Source organism: Lampetra planeri, unplaced genomic scaffold (assembly GCF_965212315.1).
Source record: "Lampetra planeri unplaced genomic scaffold, kcLamPlan1.2.h2 scaffold_1294, whole genome shotgun sequence".
Lineage (NCBI taxonomy): Eukaryota > Metazoa > Chordata > Hyperoartia > Petromyzontiformes > Petromyzontidae > Lampetra > Lampetra planeri.
Genome location: NW_027614011.1, coordinates 4,804 through 18,477, shown reverse-complemented (window position 1 = coordinate 18,477; position 13,674 = coordinate 4,804). Strand labels below are relative to the sequence as shown.

At 44.3% G+C, this 13,674-nt stretch overlaps 1 protein-coding gene across 1 annotated transcript; it reads left to right on the top strand.

Annotated features, from left to right (window-relative positions):
* Window positions 1–674: 674 nt before the first annotated feature.
* Window positions 675–13,149, top strand: GPSM1 (G protein signaling modulator 1). The gene is made up of 14 exons (XM_078622080.1): window positions 675–823; window positions 3,032–3,253; window positions 4,033–4,168; window positions 4,312–4,454; window positions 5,159–5,282; window positions 5,907–6,022; window positions 6,159–6,314; window positions 6,409–6,517; window positions 6,602–6,716; window positions 7,851–7,921; window positions 8,010–8,174; window positions 12,422–12,581; window positions 12,662–12,867; window positions 12,949–13,149. The coding sequence occupies exons 1-14, from the start codon at window positions 675–677 to the stop codon at window positions 13,147–13,149; spliced, it is 2,073 nt and encodes a 690-aa protein (XP_078478206.1).
* Window positions 13,150–13,674: the final 525 nt, after the last annotated feature.

The following is a 13,674-nucleotide window of genomic DNA, read 5'->3' as shown; positions in this document are numbered from 1 at the left end:
ACATCGTGGCTGGTTACCTAATAATGTTTCTGTCAGAGTCAGCAGATAGTTGGATTAGTCTTGGCCTCTTACTGCCCTGAGTGGTCTCCTAAGGCGGTAGATTAGCACTTCTCTCCCTCTCTCTGGATCTCACCGGGACATTGGTCACACTTTGTTTTGAGCGTTATTTCTATTTTTCAATTTTTTTCCAAGAGTGTAGTTCATAATTGTAAAACAGTGTGATGTAGCTCAGCGCCAAAGCCTGAAGAGGAGCCAGTGAAAGAATGGAGACAATAAAAACAGCTGCTGAACTCTCAGCATCCTGATTAAATTCAGTTGGATTAGCGACTCTTTCGATTTTTAATTCAAAATGTCTTTTGCCAAGAAATACAACTGCCGCTGGAGTTTCTCCATCGTGGAATTACTCACGTCTCCCTCCTGACTGTTGTGGTAATGGGAGAAGGACATCACTCAGCTGAGGGCTTGAAAAGCAGATGTGATTCTTGGCTGGTCTGGACTGAACTTTCCTTTGGATTGCGTCCCAAGTTTTCAGCATTTCTTTCTCATATTGTCGATTCAGTAGCTGATATGTTTTGGCGTTATCGATGACAGCTGAGCTCCACACTGCACTGCACTCTCCTTTTTACAGACTTGCTCATTGCTGTTTATTTAGCTAAATTAGCTGAACCAACCGTATGGCGTCTGAGCCCTGCCCTCTGAGCGGGGCAGAGAGAGCCGTGTGCAGACTGGTTCACCATGGGCCCCGGCCTCAGGCCATGCTTCGGCCCTTACACTTGGAGTTGCAGGTGTATGTGGATAAAACACGAAGCAAGCAAAAACACAGGTACTCTGTGATGCTGGAGGACAGCTTTGTGATTGATCATTGCAGTGGGATGCCGATGTGAATTACAGTCAGTAAATGTTTGGGAAGTTTAAATTTTCCTGGTTATTCTAAATATCGCACGTATTTGACAACAGCTTGCAATTTACAGTGAATTTACACCATATCTATGATGAAATAATACTTCATAGTTGTGACAAATAACCGATATGAGTCGGAAAATCGATTTTGATTTGAAAGTTACCGGTGCGTTAGTTGACCCAAGGGCCCAGTTTCCTGGAGCCTTTGTCTGCCTTCTCTCTCTCTCAGCATGACATTTACAGTCACGTCAGGTTGCATTGTTTGTGAAGGAAAACTGGATGGAACCGTTGTGATATGTTGTCTTAAAATGAAGATACCTAAAAAAACAAATTTCTGAATTCACAATGCAAAAGTAACAAAACTACTTCCCTGGTCTTTCATCGTCCATTAAGAAATGCCACAATCTCAGGTGGACAGATTGGTTGCTGGTCAGTATCGACTAGCATCTTGCACTCACGAGCCATAGCGAGCTGTACAGCTAGTCTGGTAGGGGGATGGTTGGGCTCTTTCTTTCGATCTCGGATGAATGTTGGTGTTATGATGATGAGTTTGTTGCTCTGAAGCAGCTGCTCTCAAGGACTTAGCGGTATTTCAAGAGCTGCTGTCAGACTCTTGAGGACCTGGTTGTGCCTCCACGTGTAGCAGCCTTGATTGAGGCTGGACTTACAATAGGTCAAGATGTGTGGCTGGAGTTGGGCCATACCACTGGTGGAGGTCATCGTAGCGCTGATGATGAAGCTGATGTTGCTTCTTGCCTCCATTTCCCAGAGCTCCCTCCAGCCTTCTCTCGAGGGCTTCCCACCTCGTTCATTGCCCCTGCTTCTTTCAGCCTCCTCCTGATGGCACACCTCTTCTACAGTCATTTTCCTCCTCTCTAAAGTTGAGGCCTTGCTTGGAAGTCTGAAGCCTCCTTTTCACAGCTGGACATGCCCCACAGTGTCGTCGTGTTTCAGGACTGACGTAGGCACACTGTACCGCATCAGATGGTGTTGAAGGGTGGTGCAGCATTGCTGATGGTCTGGTCTCTCTGCAGTATCTGGAATCCTTCAAAGTCATCTGGAGTCTTAATTTAAAGCACTTGTACTTCGGTGAGGCTTGTGATAGGCAGTTCACGGACTCCTTTGCCGTAGTGGCTGATGTTAGTCAGACATTGTGGGACCCCGAGCCATCTCTTGATGTATTTAGACATGGATCACACCATCTTCTCCGCAGTTGTCATCGGGACCTTGTAGCTAGTGAGTAGCCTGAGGGAGAAGTCCAAATTGCAGGTACCAGACCAAAAATATTCTGTAATTATTTTCAGCCCTTTAGTTCTATGAATATTATCACACAAGGTCTGAATGGCAGTGTATATAGATAAAATGCAAACTCATTAATTTTGTTCCAGTATGTTCTCTTAGCCATCTGTGTCATTACAGAACAAGGGAAAAGAACTCAGTATGAGATACAAATGAGAAAAGGACAACTTGATACCACTGGAGGACTGGAAAGTAGTGAAGACTGTTTTCACCTGTGTGTGCACATCAAACTGCATATGGTGCACTTGTGTTTGCTATATGTTTGGAGGGTGCCATATGTAAAAGATTAGATTGGGGGATAATCCTCGCTTAACTCTACATTCTAGTACCTTATCCACAATTCAGACCTGCCACCAAATTGCCTGCTCTTTAGTTGATCCTGGATTATACAAGTATAAGTCTAGTGGGAATGCTGGTGTATGTGTGTGTGTGTGTGTGTGTTTGAAAAAAACCAAAACAATCTCATAAAGTGGTGACAGAGAGATTTGTCATGTTTCCATTCAATGTTGCAATGACTTTAAATGGTATTAAGCATCTGCTTGGAATTTTTCTTGGACTGTAAAAGCTGAATTTGCTAATGACTCACATACATGTTCCCTCAACACTGAGGAACCTGTCAACCAAAGCAAAAAATACTTTTTGTTCTCAGATCACCTTGGTTAGGTGAACCTTTATTCTATACCGACTAAGGCAACAATCTCCAAATGCGTCAAAATATCTTGATGTCATGGTGATACTACCTCACAATTAGAGGATGTTAATGTCTCAAATGCATATTTGTTCATGTAGTCTCGTGTCTCTTACCATTTCTGTTTATGTGTGCATCGTTCAGGATGGAGGCGTCTTGCTTGGAGTTGGCCTTGGAAGGAGAGCGGCTGTGCAAGGCTGGGGACTTTAAGGGGGGGACAGCGTTCTTTGAGGGAGCCGTGCAGGTTGGCACAGAAGACCTGAAGACCCTCAGTGCCATCTACAGCCAGCTGGGCAATGCCTACTTCTACCTCAAGGAGTATGGGAAAGCCCTGGAGTACCACAAACATGACCTAACCTTGGCTAGGTGAGCTGTTACGCAAAAATATGCAACACAAGAAAAGAGTAAATGACTTCAGGCCGGTCCAGACCACAGATTCCAGGCGCAACAACGTTCACCTACATGCAGTCACCTACATGCAGTCAACACTGAAGCACCGAGAGACAGCTCATGGCAACCTCATGTTTTTTTTTTTTTTTTTTCAGCATAGCAATTGAAAGCTGCTGTTGTGAAGACCCAGTTGCACTTCAACATGATTTATCCTAGACCTTTGACTAGGTTGTGTCTTTGTGGTCTGACCCATGAATATATGCCATTGAGAGGTAGCATCCTTCTAGCACCGAGGTGGCCTTTAGAATATCTCAATAACAACTCCTCATCCTCTGTGACAGTATTCAGGGTTATATTTGACAAACCACATTCTCCCGCATTCTGTAAAAGTTCCATATATACTTTATACTGTTAGAAATCGGTGATCCAGATTATCAACCAGGTTTCTCTGAAGAAAATGTGAGTGAACTTTCATGTTGGAGCAGTTGACAACTAACAGCAGGATATTTAGCGTATATGAGTAATCTGGCCCCCTGCTGCTGGAGCAGCTGGTATTTCAGCAGGGAAGTGATTACAGAGCCTGTTGGGAGATTTACCTCGTTACATTAGTCTCACCAGGGCCACTGGGACGTGGTCCCAGGAAGCAACCAGCATCTCCCAATTAAATCATGTTACAGTACTTCCATGGCTGTTTTTGTCTCTGATTAAATTCACATCCTTTTTCTTTTAACAAGCTCGTGTGTTTGTCTTCCCAGAACAATAGGAGACAGAATCGGAGAAGGAAAAGCCAGTGGAAACCTTGGCAACACATTGAAAGTATTAGGCCGTTTTGACGAGGCTGTCGTCTGCTGCCAGAGACACCTGGATATTTCTCAAGAGCAGGGTGACAAGGTAACATGCGTGTTTCTGATGCACAACTTTTGTTCCAGTTGACAGAAACCTTCCGGATCTTTTGAGCATAGATGAAAATACTTCTATACTTCTCTCATCTGTTTTAACTTTTCTATTCCATGTTTCTTATTCTTTGGCTATAGGTGGGAGAGGCCAGAGCACTTTATAACATCGGGAATGTGTTTCATGCAAAAGGCAAACAGCAGTTGTGGGGATGCACCCAGGAACCGGGGGACCTGCCGCCTGATGTCAGAGAAACACTGCAAAGGGCTACTGGCTTTTACGAGTATGTATTGGTTGTATTTGTACACGGCTTTACGATGTTTACAATGTTAGCTTACATAACACGTTCCAACTAGTGCCGCTTTTCCACGATACAGCTCCAGCATGGTTTGGCTCATTTTGACCCAGCTCTACTCAGTTTGGTTCCATTTCCGTTACCGTTTCAGAGTCTCACATTCACACATTCGCACACTGAAACTTTGCACACAGAAATTTACATGTGTCAAGGTGTCATTTCATATAAGCTCTGCAACATTTCCCCTTGTTTTTGGATGTGCTACTCTCTGTTGGCTATTAAGATATAGTCCCTACTTAGCCACAGTGGAGCTATTGCATTCATTCTGATGGCCAGAAGGGGGCGACTGCACTGACTTCCAAAAGAAGTCTGCAGCATATTCATGATCCAAATTATGGTCCTATTCAGTTAATAGATGAAACAGAAGGGCTAGTGTGTGATGTTAAGTTCTGAATCTGGATAGAGTCCATCTTGGCCAAAATGTGTTCTGGTTTAAATTCAAGACAAAACTCAAATATCTGTATGAGTTGTTGCTGCAAAATTGTAATGTGCTGATAAATAGACAAATCTCATGTCAATAAGTCTGTCCATGTTGGATATCAACACAACTGGCATTAACAACATATTGTTGTTACTAGACCTCACTTCCTTATTACACACGTACAAAACTGATGTGCACTTTCTTTCTGCAGGATGAATTTGTGTTTAGTCAAAGAACTGGGTGACCGAGCTGCTCAGGGGAGGGCCTACGGTAACCTTGGAAACACACACTATCTCCTAGGCAACTTTGTTGAAGCCATCAAGTTCCACCGTCAGGTGAGACATTGAAAAAATAGAACTAGAAAATAGACATGTTCACACTAAAATCATTATTCATGTGGAAAAATGGATTAAAACTATTATTGATTTATAAATGAAATATAAATACAACATATGTATACATTATTATTAATAATATTTTATTCTGTTTTAGTGAGGCATGGTTATATATTTGTATACATAGACATCAAATGTCTGAGATATCCAAGTACATCAGGCCTCAAACACAATGTTCATGAAGATAAACCTATGTTTGGTCTGCTGTGTGTGTCGTACAATTTGATTTTAGTAAGCTTGTGCACACGCTGCAGGATCTGTGGCACATCTGTGATTTTGTACCATGTGATCACCTCGAGGCGTCGTCGTCTCCCAGCTCAGCTGCTTGGGTGGGCGCCAGTCGTGCGTAGACCAGAAGGCAACATACGGTTCCTATAAAATTAGATCCACTGATGTTTTGCAGTGATATGTTTGTGACGTCAGTCTGTCATTTCAGTGAAGCAGTAGGCGAGTCGCAGCGTGGGGATACTGGGTTTTATGGGCATACCCAGGTTGCACAGGGAGCACATGTCCTTGCCGTTGTTTGAATATGGCAACGCAAACTTTCTGCTCTATCATTCACAGCGGTTATCCATAGCAAAAGAGTTTGGGGACAAAGCAGCGGAGCGGCGAGCCTACAGTAACCTTGGCAATGCCCTGATATTCCTGGGCCAGTTCAACACAGCCACAGAGTACTACAGGTGAGGGGCGAGGGCAGCCTGACATCTAGTGGACGGAACTAAAACTAAAAGTTTAATCTTGCGTAAATTCTCAAAATTTGAAAAAAAAAGTGCAAAAACAAACTGTTCTACACACTTGCTGTTTTTATCTCTGCAGGAAAACCTTGCAACTATCAAGGCAGTTGCAAGACCAGGTGATGGAGGCGCAGGCGTGTTACAGCCTCGGCAACACCTACACTCTGTTGCAGCAGTATGAGAGGGCCATAGACTACCACCTTAAACACCTGTACATCGCCCAGGATCTGACCGACAGGTAGACTGAACGTTAACACCTTGTCACTCCCATGCATGCTCAAGAAAACATGCCACACATGCACGGGTGTTTTCTAATGTTTTTGTATCCATAGGGTTGGGGAGGGTCGTGCCTGCTGGAGTCTGGGAAACGCATATGTGTCTTTAGGAAATCACAAACAAGCTCTCCACTACGCCAGGAAGCACCTGGACATCTCGAAAGAGGTCAGACAAAAAAAAAATCTGCTTGAGTCAACGTTCCTGCGTCTGTTTGCCTCGATAGCTTTTGCCTCTTTTTGTTTCTCTAAGATTGGAGACAGAAACGGGGAACTGACGGCCAGAATGAATGTGGAGCAGCTGATGGAGGCGCTGGGCGTCAATGACAGCGACCTTTCACCCTCCAGTTCCGAGTTTGAGATCCAAGGTGACACAAACATTCTATACTGTACTTGTGTGGTATAAAGCTGTTACAGTATTTTTTCTTTCCCATGTAAAGTTACCACACATCTATAAATTTATATATTTTTAATTTTAATAAATCATTTTAAGTTTTATTCTGTTTACTCAACATCTTCAGAAACTCTTTTGTCCATCATAGTGTCTTTTGTATCATACTGAGCCTGCAGAGTATTTTTAGACTGCAGTCATGGAAGTATGTTATTAACAAAGTACAGTCTACATCTTTGCATTCTTTAAAGACGGTGGGGGAATGGATCATAAAACAGTCAAAATCCGAAAGATTACAGTTGACTACACTACTATAGGATAGTACTTACTTCCAAACGGGGACACATTTTGTTTGGTATTAATTCTTTGTTCTGCATAAAATAATAAGATACACTGAACTTGCTGTAGAGCATTCCAAAATCAGAAAATACATGAAAACACAAACTTGGTGTGCAGATGCCTAAGGGGAGATGAGAAACAGAACAGAATGATAAAACACATTTAAAACATCAGATTACACACACACACGCAATGCACACGCGCAATTTCACCACCCGTCAGATATCCTCTTCACTGAATGGCACTAATGCAATGACACTGGAAACCATATCACATTTAATGACTGACTGTGTCATTAAATGTGAATTTTTCAACTGTTCTAATTATTCCTCTCGTGAGACAAGCATTTATGTAAACAATGAGTCATGGTCTTTGTCCATCGTCTTACTTCGCTTTTATTCTAAATTGTGAGAGCTTTTTAACTGTAGAATTCCTTTGTTTGGAATATTTGGGCTCATTTTTAGAGCTAAGAAACACCACAATTTTAATCTGTACAACCAGCGTGACTTTTGTGTACTTTTTGCTTTCGTAAACCCTCACTCCCATGCCCTACCTTTTCCCCCTCTGGTGCTGAGCAAGTGAACAGACGCTCTCATTCAGATTCTTCTCCTGCTTGAGTGCTGAAAACCTTGAATTGGAGCCGAACATCATGAGACCAGTTCTAACACTTACTGTACAAAAGAGAAACCTCAGTGCTTAATCCAACTCATGATTCTTGAATGTCATGCGATGCCCCTCTATTTTTTTTTTTTTTTTTTTACTTTTTCTGCAGGAGCAAGGCCAAAATTCACCAAGAGAAACAGCATGGACAGTGTGGAACTGTGGAAGTACTCTTCAGATAAGGTGATCCTCTGTTCAGTACAACACTCACATTGAGTTGTGTTACCCATAAATACAACCCCACCTTTATCGATCTGGCCTTTTGCTGCAGAATGGCGAGAGTCAGGAGTTGGAAAATACACCCAGGAGATCCAAGAATCAGCTGTCACAGCCAGGTAAAAGGAAAAACCACCCTGACAGTCAGTCATCAGACGAACGGCCGTGGTTAGACCCTCCAATAGATGCAGATGACATCACTGTGCACGTCCCGCCTCCGGCACCGGTGAGTAACGTTTCACATTGGCTCATCTTGTTCTTGTCATGTGGCATCTCTGTGCTGAGCTAATCAAGCCACTGCTGACTGTCACGCCATGTGCTAACCACAAGAAAACACTCACAAGGATTTAAATAACCCCTCTGTAAAAGGTGAACTACTCCTTTTAAAGATTGGTGAATAATCTCATTTTCCCTGGGTGTCCACCCAAGATGGGTTTAATTCTTCTATTAAAATGCATTAAGCTGATCTGAAATGTTGTCTTGACAACTTTATCCACTTCTCTGTGATCGTTCCCTGTCTGACATGTCTTCAGGGCTTCTACTTTAAAGTGAAGATTAAGGAAATTAGTGAGATTAATTTGAGACCATTTCCCTTAATTTCCCCTGAGATTATACGATATGATGTAAGAAGTCACCTAAAGTGTAAAGGTGTCATATCACGGTGTGCTAGATCTTTAAAGTGCTTTCACAGCTGCCACGTCCCTAAAATCTCGTGTCCCATCTGCACTTAATCATGCCCTGTTTCTGTGACAGTGCTAATCGCTGTAATCAGCTAGCTGTTTTTTGTGGAGAGAAAAAAGACAGGAAATTATGGGTCTACTTGACGATAGTTTGTCACAAGAACTAGAATAGAGAATTGAATGTTGGACATTAAACCGACTCTTTGTTAGGGATGAAGGTCTTGTGATGCTGTGACCTTACTAGTTATCAGATATCATCAGAGACAGTTTGGAAACAAATTTAAACAATAACTAGAAGATATTTTATAAAAAACAGGCACTTGCAGACAATTCCCTCTCTTGGGTGAGATGGGTGCTCCCACCTTCAGCCAGTAACAGTCCATCAACCTCTCAGATCACTACATCGGTTAGAGGCTCACAGCTTAAAATACATAGATTTGTATGACTTGTATTTGACTTGTATATGACTGTTTGTCCACACAAAAAACAACGATATGATTTTGAACTTTTGATTTTGAATGATTTTTGTACTACTACTGCATACTGAACGTGTGTTAGCATACTTAATGCTAGCACGTTCAGTATGCTAGCACATATTGCTAACTTGCATTTTATAATTATAGAGAGTGAGCAATGGTGCCAGCTAAAATAAAATGTGCATGTTTGTAACTTACTAACTTGCCAGCTAGCTAGTTACTAACTTGCCAGCTAGCTAGTTACTTACTAGCTAGTCGCTTACTAGCTAGCTAGCTGAAGGATAAATCAGCTACTAAGCGAAGTAGCTAAGGTTAGCGCGATTAGTAGGTCATAAATGTGGAAAAAACATTTGCATCCTACATCTCTGTATACACACACCTAAACTATCTCAACTGTGTGACCCTAAAACAAAGTTTTAATCCCCAAACTGCTAATTTGTTGGTGCCCAACAAACATTCTGGGCCTCATAAGTATAGCGTGTGTCCATTTGCTGTACCCACAAACAGACAGACGCACACAAATTTCCCTACTTCTGTCACTCCCTTTTTGTCATGTTTCTGTCTGTCTGTCTGTCTCATCACCATCACATGTCCCTTCCTCCCCGTCCCGTCCCTGTGGCCTATTTGATAAATTATACAATGTGGAGTGGGAAGTGAGCAGATCCGCACAGGGGCCAAGGACAGGAACCGCTATAAGTCATAGCTGGTTGCGATTAAAAGCCAATCTCAGACTTTTTAATGAGCAAATTTGGGGAGAAAATGAACATTTTGGGTGGATTCCTTCCACTTCTGGTGCTTCTTTGATTTCTGCTGGCATGCAATATACTCATGCCTCTGCCCTTGCACCCATCTTTGCCCTCCCTTTCTGCCCCCTGAGCGCTCGCTCTTTCTCTCTCTCTGCTGATAATGTGACCTTGATCGCAGAACTGCTACCCTCCCCACAGGGTCATCCCCCCTCCGCTTCCCATAATGAGTTGTTTTCCCACAGTGGGTGAAAAGGACTGAAATGGCCCGTGGAGGGAGGGAGGGAGGGAGGGAGAGCGAGGGAGGAGGAGAGGAGAGGAAGAGCAAGAGGAAATTAGAGGGTGGTGTACAGCAGGGGAGCAAAGAGCGAGTGATGTGAAAGTTGGGGTGAGGTAGGTGTGAGCCGGGGCGTGTGGACAGAGCAGAGAGCTCCGACAGACATGACAGAGCGAGCAGGATAGACGAGCAGCTGGTAAGATCATTCATGTATGTTTGACAGCGTGAAGTACAGGAGGTACAAACGACCGCGGTGGATGGATCATGTGTCAGCCTGTTGATTTTTGACTTGCATATGTACGCAGCTTGTAGTATGTCTGTAGTCCAGGGAAGACGTTTTAATACAGAATCGTAAAATGTTTTTATTTTTTTATCTCACGTTACAATTCCAAAGTTGAAACTGAAGTCTGCTGACCTACTTCACATCTCGCTGCAAGGCACAAAGATATTAACGTCAGCCATGAGCTAGTGTAATATATATATTTTTGGAGTAGTTTTTACAATGAATACTGACTTGTGTGGTGTTATTGGGGCATTTTTTGCAGTGGGGGAGGAGGGGACAGTCTCTTATAATGAGGACATTATCAGCCTGATTTCATCTCTGCTGCTTACTGCGTCTCATTAAGCTGCTTTCAGTTTTTGTGCGTCACAAAATGTCATAACGTTTCTGAGTATCGTTTATATTCAACGAAAATGTGATCGGTCATAGGGAATACCATAAGTTGATGGGTCCTAGTTAATCATTTTTTAAAATACAAAATGCTTTGTAGAATTTCCATTTTATTGCAAATGTTTTATTGTTCTATTCTACGATGAATGGTAATATTCATCAAACTATGTCCAAGCGAACGAGTTAGCCCAGAGCTAACTTATTTTAATATGGTAATGAGTTTGAACATGAAGTGCAGTCATGGAATCACATTATAACTTAAATGAAATAAACTTACTTTAGCTATAGAATCTCTCATTGGGGCAGTTTTGAACCGCTCTTAGTCTGACCCGTCTCCTAGGACCTGTTTGCCTTGGGAGACCCTACCAGGGGCATAAAAACCCCCGACAACAATATTCAGCATGCACTGGGGCGGTTCGCAGCCGAGTGTGAAGCGGTTGGGATGAGAATCAGCACCTCCAAGTCCGAGGCCATGGTTCTCGACCGGAAAAAGGTGGCCTGCCCCCTCCGGGTTGGAGGAGAGTCCTTGCCTCAAGTGGAGGAGTTTAAGTATCTTGGGGTCGTGTTCACGAGTGAGGGAAGAAGGGAACGTGAGATTGACAGGCGGATCGGTGCAGCGGGCCGCAGTAATGCGGTCTCTGTACCGGTCCGTCGTGGTGAAGAAGGAGCTGAGCCGAAAGGCGAAGCTCTCGATCTACCGGTCAATCTACGTTCCTACCCTCACCTATGGTCATGAGCTTTGGATCATGACCGAAAGAATAAGATCTCGGATACAAGCGGCTGAAATGAGTTTCCTCCGCAGGGTGGCGGGGGCGCTCCCTTAGAGATAGGGTGAGGAGCTCTGTCACCCGGGAGGAGCTCGGAGTAGAGCCGCTGCTCCTCCACATCGAGAGGAGCCAGCTGAGGTGGCTCGGGCATCTGTATCGGATGCCCCCTGGACGCCTCCCGAGGGGGGTGTTCCAGGCATGCCCCACCGGGAGGAGACCCCGGGGAAGACCCAGGACACGCTGGAGCGACTATGTCGCTCAGCTGGCTTGGGAACGCCTTGGGGTCCCCCCGGAAGAGCTAGAGGAGGTGGCTGGGGAGAGGGAAGTCTGGGTGTCCCTGCTTGGGCTGCTGCCCCCGCGACCCGGCCCCGGATAAGCGGACGATAATGGATGGATGGATGGATGGATAGCTATAGAATCCATCTAATGAGGGCACAAAGTATAACTGATGGGTCGGTAACTCACTCCTTCCCATCTCTGCCATTTTACGTCATAGAAATGAGTTATTTTTACACAGTCTTTTAGTAAATTGCAACAATTCCAATATCGAGGCCAGCTGTCACTCATCCCTGGTGATGTCATAATAGCATCATGTTGAATTTTTCAGCCAAAGCTTTGTGAATTTTTTTTTTTTTTTTTTTAAGAAAACAAACGTGATCTAAAAAAACCCCAATATTCAGTCCTGCGTTCATGAGCAGGCTCTTGTTTTTTGAAGAGGGAGCATGGAGCTGATAACCCCGGACACCCCGGCTCCTCAAGTGCCATCATGTGGTTCCCCAGTAGAAGCAGGAACGGAGCAGTGAACAGGTTTGGCCCTAAAAAGGAAAGACGGTGAATGTGTGTGATGGTTTCAGAAGCTGGGTCGTGACCCCTCCGATGAGGACTGCTTCTTTGACCTGCTCAGCAAGTTCCAAAGCAGCCGCATGGATGACCAGCGCTGCCACCTCGATGATCCACAGAACGGAGACGGAGAATGCACCGGAGACCCCGTCCCGTCCCTGAATGAGATGCTAGGTTGGTTGAGGCGTCGCTTGACCGATGAGACTGTGAGATCCTCAGCTCCATTGATCCCGTTTTCATTTCTCCTCCTTCAGATCCTGCCAGCACCACGTCGCCTCAGACCGAGGAGCTTTTCGATTTGATTGCTAGTTCCCAGAGTCGCCGCCTCGATGACCAGCGAGTCAATGTCGGTAACCTTCCCGGGCTTCGGATCACTCACAACAACCTGGGGCACCTCGTGGGTGAGGGAGATCATCAAGAACCCAGCGACGACTTCTTTAACATGCTCATCAAGTGCCAGGTGAGGTCAATGAAGAAATCCACGTGCACTGAGATGTGCTGAGTCTGTGACGTGTAACGTGCCCCCGCCGTCTGACCACAGTCCTCCAGGATTGATGATCAGCGGTGCTCCCCACCAGAAGCGGGCCCCCACGCCCCCACAGTGCCTGATGAAGATTTCTTCAGCTTAATCCAGAGGGTGCAAGCCAAGCGGATGGACGAGCAGCGTGTCCAGCTCCCCTCCGACGACCAGGATGGGCCCGAGTCCCCTGATCCTGAGCCACCTGGGGGGGGTTCCAGCTAGGACTGGTTGCAAATGGCAGCATGATTACATGTCAAAGAAAATCTAATGAAGAAATGAAAGGAGGAGCCAGAACTGAAGGGTAAACTAACTCAATGTTTCTATTAACAAGACCAATTTTATTTTCAAAAGTCGGGTGCCGTGTCAAATGTCGCTCATCGCCATGACAAACTGTCGTTCATGCAGAATATTTGCACAGAGGTTTATTATAAGAGATGTGAACTCCATCTGATGCCTTAATCAGCATTCTTTTCAGACTATAAGATTGTATTTCCTGCTGTCAGGTGTGTGTGTGTGTGTGTGACGCACATTCGAGTGTAACGCGACAGTTCTATAGCTTGAGGAAATCACAGTAGTTTATTTCTATTTTCAGTTGATGAAATCAGCAGAAAAAAAAATTTGCACTGAAATCCAAATCAGTTTTATAAAGAAATCTTATTTTGCTCTCTAACTCGTTCCATGTCACTTAAAACGAGTAAATGCTATAACGTATATGCCAATTTATTTTCCGAATCTAAACATCCAGTC